Here is a 19,389-nt window from a genome sequence, read left to right as displayed (position 1 = left end):
GTAAATTAATCAATAGTATTTGAGTTGTTTAGACAACCCAGAGGAATAAGTGATTTCAGAAGGTCCCAGAGTGAGTTTTAAGTCTAATGAAGATCTAACATTTCACCAAAACATTTCAGCTTTATTTAAGTTGTATCTTTCCAAGGAGGAGGGCCAGGAAGGGGAGGGTGAGATGTAAGTAGGGGAAAAAGATTCAAAATTTAGAGCAAGGAACTCTTTAGAATAGGGGTTCAGCAGTCTATGGCAGGCATAACACTGCCACTACTGCCCTGCTAGGAGAGTCAGTACTCGAGTTCCCTCCCCTGGCACTACCCTCCATTCCCCAGAGAGGTTCCTATCTTTTGTACAATTGCCAACCCCAACCTAAAACACATCCCACTTTGCACTGGATTTAGATCTCCAGTTCTACAGCCTCTCTTTGCCTCATCTTGGACCTCTGAAGTATTAGTGGCTTAAAAGAACCAATGTGTTTTCCCCTCTCTAGTCCCCCTGACCACGCTTGAGTGGAGATGCTAACACACAGGGATGCAGCAGCAGGAAGGGAAGTGGCATGTCCCTCGGCCTCCCCAAGTGCATCCTCTTTTTACCTCTCATTCAGCCTCCTCTCCCTTCCTTCTTCCCTTCCATCCATAACAAAGCAATATTTCTCAAGGTGAGGATCCCCATCCTCCTTACCAACTCATTTCAACTTGTAGGATTTTCCTAAAGAGGCATTGGGCAATAGATGACTCTCACTTCCCACCCTCTCCAATTCCCCCAACCTTCCCATGGGGGCAGTAAGGGAAAATAGGCTTGTTGGTTTCTAATGCACTTTTCTGCTTACAATGGTCTATCTGTGCTTTTCTTCCTTCCTGCCCAGCTTTTGTTATTTAATGCCACATTTTAGCATGTTTTTAAATAAAAATGGATAATTTGAGTCAAAATTACAGCACAGTGTGTTCCCCACATGGCTTGATATTTCTTGACCTCTCTCTGAGTGCTAAGAATTCTCCCATAAGTGGTGGCCCCTATTCTCTGGGGAATTTCCTTCTTTTGGGTATCCTGTGTTTTCACTGAATTTAGTCAAGTATATATATGTTATTATGGAATTTCTTCTTCACAAGTGAAGATCAGATCTAACTTTACTGGTGGGCCTGTGGAGTTCAAACCAATTGGGCTGAACCCCAGAGCAGAACAGGAAAGCCTTGTCACTCTTTACAGAGTGTGGTGATCACATACACCTGGGGCAGACCAGCCATCCACACTGTGGACTGGGCCCTCTGCATGAAGAGCCTGGTCTTGTGGGGAGGATTCAGAGGGAGGAGGAGATACCATAGGGACCGTCTTTAGGAATGGAGTTGTCAGGTTGCTATTGTCATGACTCTGGTGGCCATCTCTTCTGTGCAAACTTCTTCACATCCCTGGGAAGTTGGGGGATGACGTCATGACTGCAGAGCAGTTTGGAGTAGGGCCATGAATATCCTCTGAGGCATTGGGAGATTTTTTTTTAAGGGCTTGTATTTTCAAGGCATAAGCACAACTTCCAGCTGTGCAAACCTCCATGCTTTAACACACAGTTTCATAGACTGCTGTGGCTGAAAAACATATCTCTTCTTGGTCAGTTTTCCAATGTGGAGCCTTTCTCCCCATTTCAGCAGGCTGGTCTCTGGACAGCTGATAAAAAAAAGCATCCATTTCTGGGCTGACACCTAGGGCTTTTCCACTAGATTAGCCTCTGCCTGTACTTCTGTTTTGCTAGCATAGCCTTTGAGAGCCTTGGGTTGTCTTCTACCATGATGAGGTATTTAAAGATGTTACCGGAGGAGTAGCAGATCATGATAAAAGCACCTACCAAAAAGCCTCAGTTCTGTCCTGCTTGAAGGTTCCTGAAGATGAAAAAGGGGTGCTAGGTGGATAAGAATTCAGAGAGCCCCCTTCATTTCTGTGTGTTTTTTAAGGAACTGCCTTGCAAACCCAGATTCAGATTAGATCATGGGGCAGGTAGTCCTGCTGCCTGATGGCCAGAAGGGCAGGACCCTCCAGTCTGATTTCTTCCAGGCTCTTTTGTACTCTTCATTCTGCCTCTGCATCTACCCTGGGGCTCCTATATGACCCTTGGTGCTCAGCTCTTTCTATGCAATTCCTACCTGAGCCTTTGTACTGGGGATTTTGTATCAGCTTGACTTACAGAAATAAATAATCTTAAACTAAAGAGATGTGTCTGTGCTCCCATTATCTTTTCTAATCCCTCTCAACATTTTGGACAAAACATGCATCCCATACTCCATGTCAGGGGGTGAGTTTAGTAGGTACATATTCCTCCCCACATAGTGTGACAAAGCTATATTCATATGTATGCATCCATATCCATATATATATATATATATATACCCATTTGTAGGTGTATAGTATACACAACCCTCCCTGCACCATAGCATGTGCCTACTTGGTATTTCAGAAGAAACCAGGTGGGACTAGATGATATCAAGCAAGAATTTCCATAAAATGGTCTAAGGTACTCTGCAATGGATATGTGATCAAACTGATATGGGGATCCCCTCCAAAGGTACAAATCCTAGCACATTCATTCCTTTCCAGCCTGTGAGGTTCTCCATATCTATTAGGTCTTATGACCTCATAGGTAAAAGGAAAGTTGAGTTATCCATCTGTTGGTATAAGGGGCACCATGTGTTACTTGGTTCAAATCACTGAGATTTCTGAAGACAGGGGATTTCATCTTTTTTTTTCTGTGTCCTCAGTACCTTACACATAGTAATAAATGTTAGAGTTGAATAAGATAGGAGGTTTTATGTGTGTTTAGGAGAGAAATTTGGGATCATTGAAAGTACTTTATAATATCAATAATAAACATTGACTCAAAATTTTTAAATAAAATCCTGTCAAACAGTCTTCATTCATTCTGATGAAGTGGGATTCATAGCAAGGATACAAGGAAATCAATTAACATGATCATATTATGAACAAAACACATCAAACCACACTATCATTGTAACAAAGGCAAAAAAACTTTTAACAATGTATGAACACTTATATGCTAAAAAGCCTATAAAATATAGGCATGAATGGTCTTTTTGTAAAAAGTATTTAATTTTTTTCCAGTTACATATAAAGAGAGTTTTCAATATTCATTTTCTTTCTTCTCCACTTTATTTAACTCTATTTTTTTTTGCATTCAAAGACAGTTTTCAACATTCATCCTTTTGGAAGCTTTTGAGTCCCATATTTCTCTACCACCTTCCCTTTTTTCCTCCCAACCCCATGGCAAGCAAACAATCTAGTATAAATTGTACATGAACAATTGTTCAATGTTCATTTTTTTTTTACAAGCCAATAGAGTTAAGTGGCTTGCCCAAGGCCACATAGCTAGGTAATTATTAAATGTCTGAGGCCAGATTTGAACTCAGGTACTCCTGACTCCAGGGCCATTGCTCTATCCACTGTGCCATCTAGACACCCCTCAATGTTCATTTTAAAAAAAAAGATTTTGAGTTGAAAATTTTTCTCCCTCTCCTCCCCCCCTTCCCCAAGATGGCAAACAATCAGATATAGATTATGTACATACAATCATGTTAAACATTTTACAATTAGTCATGTTGTGAAAGAATAAACAAAACAAAAGGGGAAAAACCAATAAAAAATGAAAATAGAATGCTTGGATCTGTGGTCAGACTCCATAGTTTTTTCTCTGGATATTGATGGCATTTTCCATCATTAGTCTTGAAATTGTCTTGTATCATTGTATTGCTGAGTAGAGCTAAGTTTATCACAGTTGATCATCGCACAGTATTTTCCTGGTTCTGCTCACTTCACTCAGTCTGAAGTCATAGGTCTTTCCAGGTTTTTCTGAAATCCACCTGCTCATCATTTCTTATAGTACAATAGTATTTCATTTTCATATACCACAACTTGTTCAGTCATTCCCCAATTGATGGGTATTCTCTTAATTTTTATTTCTTTGCCATCACAAAAAGAGCTGCTATAAACATTTTCTACATGTAGGTCCTTTGTCTTTTTTAATGATGGCTTTGGTATACTGAATGGTCCTTTTTTAATAACATAAAGCATTTATCTAAAACAAAAACAAGCATCACATAACAATGGGGATATACTAGAATCTTTTTCAATAAATACAGGTGTGAAGCAAATATGCCCACTCTCCTCACTATTATTTTATATAGTTCTGGAAATACTAGCAATAGTGATGAGATAAGAGAAAGAAGTTAAAGAAATAAAAATAAGCAAAGAGAAAATAAAACTTTCCATTTGGTGATAATATGAAAATCCTGGGGAATCAGCAAAAGGAGACAATCAACTAATAGAGATACTGGTTTCAGCAAAGTTGCAGGCTATAAAATCTATCCTCAAAAATCAATAGCATTTGTATATAAAAATAGCAAAACATAGGAAACAATAATAGGAAATATCATCCCAAATAACTTCAAAATACAAAAAATATTTGAAGATTAACCTCCTATAATACATAACAAAGATAGATTTAATTACAAAATGCCCCTTAAAGAAATAGAGAACAACCTAAATAGATGGAAGAATATTCAGTGCTAAAGACAAGTTTGCACCAATATAATAAAAATGACAGTACCACTAAAATTAATTTATACTTTTAATACTATTCTAATCAAATTACCAAGGGGGATTCCTTGTAAAATTTGATTAAAAAAACAATTCACTTAGAGAAATAAAAGAACTAGAATGTCAGTAGAAATGATAAAAAGGAGTAGGGACAAAGAAGGAATAACACATCTTAAACCTCAAACTACATTATAAATCAACAGTTATCAGAATTATTTGGTATTGTTAAAGGGAAGAGAGAGAAATCATTGGAACAAACTAGATCAGAAATAATAGATTGCAATAAAAGGGAAGCAAATTGCCTAGGGAAAAATTCTTCATTTGATTAAAAAAATACCCCATTAAGAAAACTGAAAAGCAGTCGGATACAAAATGAAGTAAACAGAACCAAGAGAGCAACATAATACAGTAACTACAACCATATAAATTGAATAATTGCATACCACAAAATCAACAGTAAATGTAACAAAAGTATAAAGATCCAGTTAGACTCAAATGAAGAGAGAGGAAAAGTTACCCCCTAACCTTCCCCTTTGTGGAGTAAGCCTTTGTAGAAAGTCCACAATTGTTAACACCTTGTCCATTTTTCCAATTTATTAATTACTCTGACTTTTTTCCCCCCCTTTCTCTAAAAAATACTATTTGTCATATGGGATGGCTGTCTTGAAGAGGAAGAGAAGAAGGAATACTTGGGATAACTATGATGAAAAACAAATCAACAATAAAGCCATTTTTTAAAAGTTATATTAATAATGTTATATTAATAAGCTATATTAATTCCCCAGAGGAAATCCAGTCTTCCTTCTAGCTAGTTCTGGTCCTGTCTCTTAATCCATCTTCAGTGCCTGTCTTTGATAAAGGATTGATAGATCAAGACCATAGGCTGCCTATTTCATAATCAGGGCAATATACTTTATCAATTTTTTTTCAATCAATTAGAGGTCAGTTAGTTTGTACTATATTTTGGAGTTTTTTAGCACAATATTATTCCCTTTATATTTGTAAAGAATACATATAAATGTTATCCACAAACATGAACAACTTGTGGGCATCACAATATTGAGAATCCTGCTTCCATTTAGAATGTACTGAATATCTTTTATGAACATATTTGTTAATCATATTTTTGTATCATACTTCACACCATAGTGATGATTTAAGGATGGTTTAGGAGAACTTTGTGGTTACAGTAAGGAATAATAATTTATGTTTAAAGTATGCAGACTTTGAGATTTAAAAGTCATTTTTCTCACAACAAACAACCCTCCCTAGTAAGTAGTAGAGATATCAATCCTATTTTATAGTTAAGGAAAGTAAAGTTCAAACAAATTAAACAATTTCCCTAAGATTATACAACTAGTAGGTGCTGGAGTCCCAAACTGAGTCTAGGGTCACTGTTTTTTCCCTTTCTTCATGCTCTCTATATTTCTGGGTTACTGTTGTTCCTAGATGCAAAATTTACATGTAGGCTGCTATTAATTGTGGCTATGGATGGAGAAAATAAAGAATCGGGGCTCTAGTCCCACCTAATTATTTATAGGAAACCAAGGCCCTCAGAGGTGAAATAACATTGCACAATCAGAATTCAAAACAAGAACCTGGGATGCCAAATACAAATGTTCTTTCTATTCCATCACACTTTTGTACATCATTCTAGGTCACCCTCTTAAAATGGAAGGTTTCAGTATAAAGAACATTAAGGTTTTTTTGGCTTGATCCTCCCTTTCTTATGTGACTGGGTTGGTGAATTCTCATAACATGGAATCTCAGAATAAAAAGACAACTTAAACCCCCTTGCTCCAATATTGGAATTTTTGCTATGATTATCCAGATACTGATAGAATATCTTTGGTGACAGAGTACTCACTGCCTCACAAAGTAACCTATTCCATTTAGGATTCTAACATATTGAATCAAAATCAATCTCACAACCATTACTCATTTTTGTTGTTGTTCAGCATGTCTGACTCTTTGTGACCCCAATGTAAAAATGAAAAGTTTGAAAGACATAAATTCTGAGTATTTAAACATTTTATTAATTATGGCTCCTGAATTATTGATAAAAGAATGGCATTTTGACTTTCTTTGGTAAATCAAAGGAATGTTGGGTGTTCCCAATGGGGTAATCAATTTTGATAGCTTAATAATTAGTGAAAGAATGAATATTCTAATAAGAGGAGGATCTGTTCTAAAGAAGAGCTGAGGAGGTGACTCTGATGTCACTCATAAAAAAGAGACTTATTTCAAATCAGATCACTCTACCTCCAGGGCAATCTATGTAAAAGAATCTATCCTCCACCCAAAGAATGAATGATGAAAGAAGGTGGGTTAGAAATTCCACCTAGAATAGATTCACCTTGTAAGTTCTCCTAATTGAGTGAGCTCCTACCCCAGATGGAAGGCAAATTTCCTGAGAATTTGGGCAACCTCATCTATCAGCAATACCCTTCAGATACTGGTTGAATAACCTATAAGGGATTGATTTCTGAATGAGGGAATAAAAAAGTGAAAAATCTTAATCTCAATAATTGTCTATTAATATGAAAGAAATTATCATCTCTCACCAATTTTGGGATTTTTTTTTAGGTTTTTGCAAGGCAAATGGAGTTAAGTGGCTTGCCCAAGGCCACACAGCTAGGTAATTATTAAGTGTCTGAGACTAGACTTGAATCCAGGTACTCCTGACTCCATGGCAGGTGCTTTATCCACTATGCCACCTAGCCGCCCCAATTTTGGGATTTTCCTGGCAGAGATTACTGAAGTTGTTTGCTATTTCTTTTTCCAGCTAATTTTACAGATGAGGAAACTGAAGCAAATAGGGTTAAAGTGACTCATGAGCCCAGAGTTACATAGTTAGTTTGAAGCCATATTTGAACTCAGGAAAATGAATCTTTTCTGGTCAAGTACCATCTAGCTGCTCCTGTGTTCATTTAATATATTTCTCCTCTCTGGAGTCATATAGGATAATTCTGATCCTTCTTCAAGATGAACATATTTCAAATAACTTTCTAAATAGAATTATCACGTATGCTACTTCCTGTCTTCTCTAGGCAAAGCATCCCAGATTTCCAAAGTCAATCCTCATGGTTTTCAGACTTATCAGCATCCCAGTCACCATTCTCTAGTTTATAACAATTTTGGGCCTCAGTTTCTTCATTTGTAAAATGGAGAAATTAGTCTAGATGATTCCTAAAGTTCTTTCAAGTTCTAAATCTATGGTTCTGTGACCAATTATTTCCTAAAATACAGCACCTAGAACTGAATACAATACTTAAATATGACAGGATCAGTCAACCTATTTGTCTTGTTTCATTAGCTGTAAAAAAAGGAGAATGGATTAGATATTGTTAAAGATATTGTCAAATTATTTATAGTTCTAAATTTCTATGAAATTCCCATTGCAAATATGATCTGGCTAGTCCAGAAGGCAGTGGGGAATAGGAGGTTCAGTAAAAGGGTCCTCGTTCTATGAGATATTTGTATAAGACATTGTATAAGACCTTCTTCCACTTGTTTAACCTTGAATGTGTTACTAAACTTCCCTCTGCTACAAATTCCTTTTGGTGCTTTGGAAATGTATATCAGCACTTCCATGGGTACATCCTTCACCAGATCATAAGCCACTTGTACCTTTTCATTCTGTGTGATTCTTGTCTGTCATTTCATAAACCTCTCAATGAGATCCCTTGAAAGTGCCAAGAGAAAAGATTGTTCCCAAAGGACTTGTTTCTTTGCTCTGGGTGAACAGTTCTAAAACAGTGTCATGCCTGAGTCCACAGAAAAGTCAGCCTCAGGAGTTTCAAAGGCAGTAGAAATGAACTTCCCATTCTCAACTATTTATGGAGCAGAACCCATTTCTCACCCTGGTCAAACAGACAAATTAATGTTGGTAGGTACTGAGAATGTGATTAGTTCATTGGGACCAAGGTCACCCCTATTGTGCTCATCTGGATGGATCATGGCAGATTGGAAATAAAGGGAGATATGGAGAAGTCCTCTTGAAAACCCTAGTGAAAAATCAGTTTTTCCTCACAGATTTACTCAATCCTTAGTAAATGTCTAAGAAGATCCAATGAACTAGATCTCATTTTTTTTTTGCAATATTGAGTTGAACTTGTCATAAAGCGTTCAAACATGATTGTTTGGGACTTCTCACAAGCCCTTATTATTTTCACTTACATCTCATGCTATGGGATTGTTTGTGGCCTTTGGGTACACTCTTCCTATGTGAAAAATATTAAGATCAAATAAAAACAATCCATTCTGACCTTGTCAGCATGGCTTCCCAATATTGATATCACTGCACAGTGTGGGTGATGGTGGTGGGCAGCACCAAAACACAAAACAGCCTCTTGCAAATATGTTTACATTTTCTCCCCGGATCACACAATCTGTTAGCATTCTTAGACACTCATGTTTGTCACTTCTCATCTTAAATCACTCCCTTTCTCTTTCCCATATATGGATTCACTTCTCTAATTCTTTCCTTTTGAAAAATACCCCCCATACCCACACATACACATCTCCATAACCACTAATACACCCACACCCTCAAAACATCAAAACACACACACACACACACACACACACACACACACACACCCCTGATTCCCATTCATGCTATTGCTCTCCTTCCCTCACACAATAGTTTTCCATGTTTCACAGGCATTGACCATGGTACTCTCAGAAGTGTTCTTTTCTTCCCTACATCCAGGATTTAATTTTTTCCTTCAAACCTTAAGCAGCAAGAAGGTATCCTGACATTTCCTAAACAGGGATACACAGAACATGATTGATAGCTTTTAGTCAGGTTCAGATCCTTCACAGTCTTGGGTACTGTAATATTCAAATACAGGGCAGCTAGGTGGTATAATGGATAGAGCACTAGCCTTCGAGTCAGGAGGATGGGTGTTTGAATCCAGTTCTCAGATGCTTGCCACTTACTAGTTGTGTGACCTTGGGCAAGTTGCTTAACCCTGATTGCCTTGAATCCAGAGCTGTCTCCAGTCATCCTAATTCACATCTGACCACTGGATCCAGAGAACTCTGGAGGAGAAAGTGAGGCTGGTGACTTAACGCAGCCTTCCTTATTCAAATCCAATTCACATCTTGTCATGTCACCACCTCTCTGTCTTCTTCAAAAATGAAGGAATAATATTAATATTGAAATAGTACTAGGCAATCCATCTTGTCTTTATCCATCATTTTGTGAAGTTAAGTTTTAAAGTCATCTGAGTTTGGAGAAGTCACAATGTTACTTCTTCCCTGCCCTTTTCTTTCTCTCCTCAGTGTCTACTGATTGCCTCCCAATCCCATCCAGCCCCACCTCATTCTCACTTAATTGTCTCCCTACAGATGTCCATTTCCAATAAGAAACCAGGTATCTTAATACTTTTCATCTTACATTTATTTCCTTCAAAATATATATTATATGAGGAAAACCCAAGGTGTTGGGGTCTTTGGCTACTGAGAACTCTGAATTAGGTTTTCTTTGCAACCCCATGTACTGCAAATAAATTGCCTATCTTGATGATACCCAGTTTTAAAATTTATCTGTAACTATGCATACCTGAAATATCTTTGCCAACAATTCCATATTCTGAGCAGATAAAATTATTGATCTTATTTTTCCTGAGTTTTCTGAAAAATAGAATGATCTTGTCACTTTTCTTTAAAATATCAAATGCAGTACCTAGGTTGATCCTTCTACAACTTAAAAAATGTCAACTAACTGCCAATCTGCCATCTTCTTAACCAATACCTACCTAAACTCCACTTCACCAGGAGAGTTCTGCAGGTCTCTGTGAGCTAATTGCAAGATGGTTTCAACCGTGTTGAATTGTTTACTATTAATATTAATAACAATAGCATATTCTTCACCATGAGTAATCAAATCAAAGGAAGATTCCTAGGGTATTGGATAATCTGTGGAAGAATTGTTGGAAAGATAATTTATACAGGTTATTCAGATAAGGACATGTATACAGGTTTTATAGAATGATTTAAATGTAATACTACTGAAAGGAGAGGAGAGGAAAGCAAATAACAATATATGTGAAGAAACTGATCCTCAAAGTTTACAGAACTAAATGACTACAACAAGTTATCACTAGGATAATACATTATGACCAAGTAGGATTTATCCCAGGAAAGCAGGGTTGGTTCAATATTAGGAAAACTGTTAGTATAATTTTATATCAATAACAAACCTATCAGAAATCATATAATATCAATAGATATTGAAAAAATCTTTTGACAAAATACAGCACCAATTCCTACTAAAAACACTAAAGAGCATAGCAATAAATGGCTTTTTTCCTTAGAATAATAAGCAGTATCTATCTGAAACCATCAACAAGCATTATATGCAATGGGGATAGGCTAGAGGCATTCCCAATAAGGTCAGGGGTGAAACAAGGATGTCCATTATCACCACTACTATACAATATCATATTAGAAATGTTAGCTTCAGCAATACTAGAAGAAAAAGAAATTGAAGGAATTAGAATTAGGAAGGAAGAGACAAAATTCTCACTCTTTGTAGATGACATGATGGTATACCTGGGGAATCCCAAAAAATCATCTAAAAAACTACTAGAAATAATTAGCAACTTTAGCAAAATATAAATATATAGAATATAAAATATACCCTCACAAATCCTCAACATTTCTATATATGACTAACAAGATGCAGCAGAAAGAGCTAGAAAGAGAAATCCCATTCAAAGTAACTTCAGACAATATAAAATACTTGGGAGTGTACCTGCCAAGTCAGACTCAGAAACTTTTTAAAAACAATTACAAAACACTTCTCGCACAAATAAAATCAGATTTAAAAAACTGGGCAAATATCAACTGTTCATGGATAGACCAAGCTAATATAATAAAAATGACAATTCTACCAAAATAAAACTACTTCTTTAGTTCCTGACCAATCAAAATTCCAAAAAATTACTTTAATTAGTTAGAAAAAATTATAAGTAAATTCATATGGAGAAATAAAAAGTCAAGGATTTCCAGGGATTTAATGAAAAATAGTGCAAAAGAAGGGGGGCCTATCCCTGCCAGACCTAAAATTATATTATAAAGCATCAGTCATCAAAACTTTCTGATATTGGCTAAGAAATAGAGCTGTGGATCAGTGGGATAGACTAGGTGCAGTAGCAGAAAATGATTATAGTAATCTGCTCTTTGATAAACCCAAAGAGTTCAGCTATTGGTATAAAAACTGTCTCTTAAATAAAAACTGTCAGGAAAATTGGAAGTTAGTGTGGAAGAAGCTTAGATTAGACCAACACCTCACACCCTATACCAAGATAAGATCCAAATGGATACAGGATTTAGACATAAAAAACAATATTATATGCAAACTAGGAGATCAAGGAATAATTTACCTTTCAGATCTATGGAAAGGGAAGGAGATTATGACCAAGAAAGAGATGGAGAACATTAAAAACAAACTAGATAATTTTGATTACATTAAATTAAAAAGTTTTTGCACAGACAAAAGCACTGTAACCAAGATCAAAAGAAATGTAGTAAATTGGGAAACAATTTTTACAACATTTCTGACAAATGACTCATTTCTAAAATATACAGAGAACTGAGTCAATTTTTTTTAAAAAACAAGCCATTCCCCAATTGACAAATGGTCAAAGGATATACAAAGGCAATTTACAGATGAGGAAATCAAAGTGATCCATAGTCATATGAAAAATTGCTCTAAATCACTAATTATCAGAGAAATTAAAATTAAAGCATATCTGAGATACAACCTCATACCTCTCAGACTGGCCAATATGACCAGAAAGGACAATGATCAATTGGAAAGGATGTGGGGAAATCTGGGACACTAATACATTGTTGGTGGAGCTGTGAACTTATACAACCTTTCTAGAGAGCAATTTGGAATTATACCCAAAGGGCAACAAAAATGTGCATACCTTTTGACCCAGCAATACCACTACTGGGTCTATACCCTGAAGAGATGATGAAAAAGGGAAAAAATATCACCTGTACAAAAATGTTCATAGCAGCTCTGTTTGTGGTGGCAAAGAAATGATAACTGAGGGAATGCCCATCAATTGGGGAATGGCTTAACAAACTGTGGTATATATATGATGGAACACTACTATTTTTCTATTAGAAACTAGGAGTGATGGGAATTCAGGAAAGCCTATAAGGATTTGCATGAACTGATATGAGTGAGATGAGCAGAACCAGAATAACATTGTACACCCTAACAGCAGCATGGGAGTGATGATCAACCCTATTGGACTTGCTCATTCTATCAGTGCAATAGTCAGGCACAATTTGGGGGTATCTGTGATGGAGAATACTATTTGTATCCAGAGAAAGAACTGTTGAACAAAGATCAAAGACTATTACCTTTAAATTAAAAAAAAAACCATTATCATATAATTTTGCTATCTCTTATACTTTATTTTTCTTCCTTAAGGATATGATTTCTCTCTCATCACATTCAACTTAGATCAATGTATACCATGGAAACAATGTAAAGACTAACAGACTGCCTTCTATGGAGGTGGGGGAGGGAAGCAAGATTAGGGGAAAAATTGTAAAATTTAAAATAAATAAATAAATAACTTTTAAAAAACTAATAAATCCTATTCTTGATTCAAAAAATGAACTGTAGTATTAAATTAGAATAGGGAGATAGGTACAGATAGAAGAGATAAGTGAGTAAAATTGAGAAGTCTCAGCAACAGAGTATATAGGAAAGGGAGAGGTAGAGGAAACAAATAAGAGAAGGAAAAAGAACATTTTGGACCTTAGTGACTAGAAAGATAAAATCTTCAGCCAAAATAGGGAAATTTTAAAGAAAGGCAGCTAGGAGCCCAAGTACTTTGTGGAACATCTAGAGTCAAGATTTTTACTTAAAATGTGGCTTTATACACAAGAAATTTAGCCCAAGATAAAAGTATTTTTTTAAAATTAAGATTGTTACCTATAGAATACAAGCTCCCTGTGATTAAAACTGTTACTTCTTTGTTTTTGTATCCTCAGTGCCTAGTACTAATAAGTCTTTTGGAAATTTTTGTTGAGTTAAATTTAATGATGTGGGAAAGTTTCTGATTTGATCACTATGTGAAATCACTGATTGACCTGAAATTCCTTCTACAAAATGTGACAAGTTTAACCTTCAAACATATTCATGAAATGTCAGCAGGAGATCTTGGTCAAACTCTATAAAGTTTCCCCCCATTCTGTTTCTATCAGACTATAAGATCTGGCAGGTAGAAAGATTCTGAGTATGAACCTAGCAAGGTGTCATTATTGTATCTGTCGTATCAGATATAGCCTAGCTAAGTGTGGAGAAGCTTATTGCCAAGAAGTTGGCCGCCATGTGATGATTTTTTTTTTTTCTCCACAGGAAGTCACAAAATCATGGAGGTTGGGTGGTCCATACCAATAGAGGGTCCACACTATTTGAGGGAGAGCAGTGATTTGGGTTCTTCCAGAAAAGCAGAACAAAAGTTCCTACTCTGCTCCAGCTCTCTAGTTTTACTGAGCCAAGCTCTTGGGGTGATTTTTCACACACTCAGGCATGATGGGAATTGAAACGAATGTACAGCAACAGTTCAACAATGTTATTAAGCCATACTGTTTCAATGAACCTCAAACACAATTTTATAACAGTTATAGCAAAAACAACTGCTCTGGTCTACAAAATTCACATCAGAAAATCCCTGCTGTACCACTATAGCCTAGTAAGTATAAAAATAATTTTTTTTAAAAGAAAAAAGAAAGAAAAAAGGGAAAAGTCATAAAGGGATTTCTATTCTTAGATTATCCCAAATAATCCCAGATGAACCACCAAAATAAAATCTACTCATCTCCAAAAATGTGGATGCCATGAAAGCTATCCCAGGTTCAAGGCACACTGATTCAGTATTTATTTAAAGCCACAACTTGAGTCTCAAATAATATTTTTCTTTTACTAAACCAAGTTTACATAGTTGACATATTAGCTTGAGAGGGGGGAAAAAGGCATTTAATCAAGCAATATAGCAATAAAATTAAGAAGAATCTCTCCTTAGTCTCCCCTCATCCCTGTCATTTGATTTTTGTTGTGCAGTCATGTCCAATTCTTCATGACCCCAGGAACCATAGCACACCAAATCTTTCTATTCTCCACTATTTCTTGAAATTTTTACCATTTATATAGAGGGAGACATATTTCTTCATTTCACTGGTTGGAGAAGGAAACTGTATAAATAGTCAAGTCAACTCATTATCCTAAGGTCAAATTCCAACTGGAACTACTTGCTTGTTTCTCTATTGTCTTGCAAGATGCTGGTGTCTTCTTTGGGTTATTGTCTTTACTGTGCTGCCATCTTCTGATCTATCATTATACTGCTATGTGCTGATTCTTTAATTTTCTCTGCTGCCATCTAATGATTCTTTGCTAACTTTTTACTGCTATGCAATTTCTCCATAGGGAATGGGGTCTTAGCTCTTTTAGCCCATAGTCTCAGAGGCTATTTCAGCTCTTTTGAGTCTGATCCACAGCCACAGCTACCTAGCCAGTCAGCAAAAGTTCTAGACTTAGACAGGCTAAACTGCTTTCTTTCTCCTTCCTGTCAGAATGTAATTTGAATTGTAGTGAGTACATTCCTTTTACCTCTAAAAATACCCCTTTTTTGCTAGATTGAGTCCATGAAATCACCCCAGGAATTTCACTTAGCAATAATGGAGGTATAAGATAGAGTAGCAATCTTTTTGACCTGTCTCCAAAAATCATTACTTTTTCTAACTGATATATTTATGAAATACCATTTACAACCAGGCCCCAATTTGTCTACTGAATAGGAAGATATATGACTACCAATTATTAGAGAAGTATAAATTAGACCTTAATGTCTTTGACATTTGAAGATCTTTAGTTTTAATATTTACATACAACACACACATACATACACACATTTGGGGGTTCAACATTAGTTCAAAATATTAAATTTCAATGTTTCAATAACTAGGTGTTATTTTTTCAATAGAAGGGAGAACAAAAACAGCATTCATACTCTTTGAATATCATTCCTTTATTATTGGTACCCCTATTCTGTGTAAAGCATCAGCTTATACCAGATATAGGTAGAAAAAAGAAGTAAATATTTTGAAAATATGTCTCTATATGGTAGTTTAAGGCACAGCATCAGTTCATAAAGCAAATTGTTACAATTGAAATCCAGGGTCATCAGATTTTTGGAGCATTTTTGGCATTAGTTTCGTTGGGCTATTTTATGTTCACTTTTTCTTAGACACAGGTGAATCACCTGGAATTTATACATATACACGTGCTATAGTGTATATATATATATATATATATATATATATATATATATATGTATGTAAACATATATATCAATACATGCACTTACATATCCATGATGGGGAGATTTTCCTGCTTATTCTCCCAAAGCACAATCCATAACACAAAACTTTTCCAGTTGGGTAGAATTTTTCATTGCTCTGGGGAAAGGATTGAGCAAGGGAATGCAAAGAAGACACATAGAGACAGATGGATTGAAAGGTATTCTGCAGTTCATTCTTGAAATAACTAATGGGGAAGCAGGGTGGGTATTGGATTTAGAGGCACTGAAAGGATGAGTTGAAAATGACATTCCAGTAAAATAGCTCACCCTTAGGAACAGATTCCTAGGTCACAACTCTGTTGCATGGTGTCTTTTGACTCAGAAGGTCAAAGTTTGTGGGCTGAAGGGGTGTGAACAAGAGGGTTTCTGAGAATACTCTTGAGTTCCAAGGCAAGTGGGGCCCAATATTCATGTTCAACAGGTGAAATCTACCATCTACCATTTTTGTCCCCTGGCAAACAACAGTGGTGGCAACATATTGAACTTCTTTACTACCTACCAAGATAAAACCAACAAAAGTTACAGTCCTTTGCAGTGAGTGGCAGGAAGGGCTCAGGGCAGACATAAATCATAGAGTTGGAAGACTTAGAAGTCATCAGATACCAGATGCAGAGACTAAGACCCAGCGAGGTTACAAAACTTGCCCAAGTTCACACAACTGTCAAGTATCTGAGACATGATTTGAAGCCTCATTTTTGCCTACCTCAAGTCCAGTGCTTTATCCATTATATCTTTAGACTCATAATACAACTAATGTTGAGTATTATGAGAGGAACTAAGGAAGTCAGTTCTTCTGGACTTTGGTAAATAAAGCCACCAGACTTCTAGCTCTCAGGCCCACTAGGGTAATTGTCATATGCATTGATTTTAGGAGGATGGTTAGATAGAAAAGCTTAAGGCAAGGGTAGAAGTTCCTACAGGCTCAAGAGAGGCAATTATTAAATTTTCAGGGAGCATATGTACCTTGGGAAATGGTAAATGTTAAAAATCAGGGCTTGATTTATTGTTTTGTTGATTGTCTAGACTAAAGAAAGTGATAGAAAAAATTATGCAGACTAAACCTAAAAATGTGTCATGTTTACTTTTTTTTTCAGAGAGCTGGTTGTTAAATATTTACCAGTTTGTTTTGAGTGAGAGTCTTTTATGGTAAAACAGATTTTCTTCTTATCTAAGAGAAACTGTTCCTATGATTTCCCTTCCAATTGTCCATCAAATTCCTATGATCAAAGTCTATGGTGAAGATACTCTTTTCTGAATAGCCTATACCCTCCTGCTTTCTCTTCTTGTTACCCAGGGAAGCATCAAAGCTAAGAATTATGACTATGGTCTTTGATACAGTGGGTCATGGGATGGGGGGCAAGAAAAACACAGAAACTTTTCTCATCATTTTTGAACTTTACAAGGAATAGTCTTGGTCAAAGACAATGAAATTTAGATTTATGATATATGGGGGATTACTGAGTGGAAGGGATTTATGGACTCATCTGATCTGGTCCCCTCACTTCACAGATAAGGCCACTGAGGACCAGAGAGATGAAATGATTTGCTCATGGTCACACAGTAGCAAAGGTAGGACTCAGTCTCTATTCTCTCTCAGCAACATGTAGCTATCTCCCTCATTGCTATATTTCCTGGTCATTTCTCTATAGAGTCCTTGGGTAGAAGCATTATATAGAAGAAAGAATACAAGGCTTGGAATCAAAGAACCTGGGTTCAAATGATTCTTTTGCTACTTGCTACCCATGTAAGTCTGATTTAATTGCTTGATTTCCCTGGGTCTAAGTTTGCTAAATTGTAGGATGAAGAATGTTTCTAAGGTCTGTTCTAGTACAGTTGATAGTCCCAGAGTGGGTAGATCATGGGAGAAGCAATAAAGGGCATCTAGGGCCATAAGAGAAAGTTTACTCAGAAAAATTAGCTCCATCATAAACTAACCACAGATAATAGAAAGTTGATTAAGTTGAGAACTTCCTCTGGCAAGTCTTTGGTGGTAGGATCTGGTTTCTACTCATCTTGCTTTATAAACCCAATAGCCTGGGTGAAAACTCATGGAGGTCATGGACAGATGGACCTACCAAAGATCACAATATTCCTACTTTTGGGTGTCTACACCTACCTCTATGCTGTATTTCCTGGGGAAGGTAATAGCATTTGTATAATGATGTTCCTTTTAGGAATACCTTGTGATATTTTTCTCTAATGTTGATAAATGTTGGGACTGTATCTCTTAGAGGGGAAATTATAGTATCTTAGTGGTGAAATGGATGAATTCAGAGAAACCTGGTAGGGCTGGTATGAACTGATACAGTGAAATAAACAGAACCAAAAGAACAATTTATGCAAAAGCAACAATATAAAGACAACTTCAAAAGACTGAAGATCAATGTAACAACCAATTATTATTATGGAAGATTGATAATGACGTGTTACCCACCTAATGACAGAGAGGTAATAACCTAATGAAGAAGTAAATGATGCATGGCTTTTTGGACATTGTCAAGGTGGGAATTTGTTTGGTTTGACTATGAACACTTAGTAGAAGGCTTTTTATTTTTCCTCTTTTACATGTAAAAACTAGGAGGGAAAGGAAAAAGTAAAGGCTTACTACTAATAAAAAAAATAAAATAAAAATGAAAAGAAAGCTTAGGGGGAATCACATATTGCAAATATTAGTCATGTGACAACAAGCAAGGGGAGCTTCTTACAAAGCCCCATATTCCAAAGTTATGAGAGGCCAGAGATTCAGACTCTCATTTTGGCTCCACCAGGAGTTTATTTACTACCAAAGGCAAAGCTCAAAGGTCAATCTCCCTCCATGGGTTGAAGAAAGTTCTCTCTTCTGCCAGGGTTTTTGGAAGCCTGAGTCCTATAGGAAGAAGGGAGGTTGCAGGTTGTATGAAGACATATTTTCAGGCACTTCAAAGGGATCAGGGCCATTGTCATGCTGACACTAAGCAGAAGAAGAATCCACGGCTCCAGCAAAGAAAAAACTGAAAAGTAATATTGGAAGTTTTGTAGACTAGGGTTTGAGAGCCTTTCTTTCCAGAAGGACGATGATATATTCAACCTTTAGTAGGACTGTAGCTGGATCCGCCCATATAAGAAGCAGGTGAGAACCATCCCACATATCTGCCAGAGAGAAAGGGGGGTAAAAAAGAAAAGGAGAAATTAGAACTCCATGACATTTCTGGCTATAGATCTGTTTAGCCATATGGCATGCCTCCTCTCACAGCTCCTTCATCTTTAATGATCATAAGCAATCATGTTTAAGAGGCTTCACTATAGTTCTCTTAAAATTTTTTTTTTTAGGTTTTTGCAAAGCAAATGGGCTTAAGTGGTTTGCCCAAGGCCACACAGCTAGGTAATTATTAAGTGTCTGAGACCGGATTTGGACCCAGGTACT

The 19,389-nt window shown here is 36.4% G+C and overlaps 1 protein-coding gene across 4 annotated transcripts in view; it reads right to left on the bottom strand.

The window, feature by feature from the left end:
- Nucleotides 1–13,778: 13,778 nt before the first annotated feature.
- Nucleotides 13,779–19,389, bottom strand: part of TSPAN11 (tetraspanin 11) — a 143,703-nt gene continuing 138,092 nt past the window's right edge. For all 4 annotated transcript variants that reach the window (XM_074194641.1, XM_074194638.1, XM_074194639.1 and 1 more), the window contains one exon: nucleotides 13,779–19,115. In XM_074194641.1, the coding sequence (XP_074050742.1) occupies nucleotides 19,056–19,115 (60 nt within the window). In that variant the 3' untranslated portion in view covers nucleotides 13,779–19,055. The remainder of the gene's footprint in view (nucleotides 19,116–19,389) is intronic.

This window comes from Macrotis lagotis, chromosome 7, assembly GCF_037893015.1.
Source record: "Macrotis lagotis isolate mMagLag1 chromosome 7, bilby.v1.9.chrom.fasta, whole genome shotgun sequence".
Taxonomy (NCBI): Eukaryota; Metazoa; Chordata; class Mammalia; order Peramelemorphia; family Peramelidae; genus Macrotis; species Macrotis lagotis.
The sequence above is the reverse complement of the archived record's forward strand: the minus strand, read 5'-3'. Positions and strand labels throughout refer to the sequence as shown.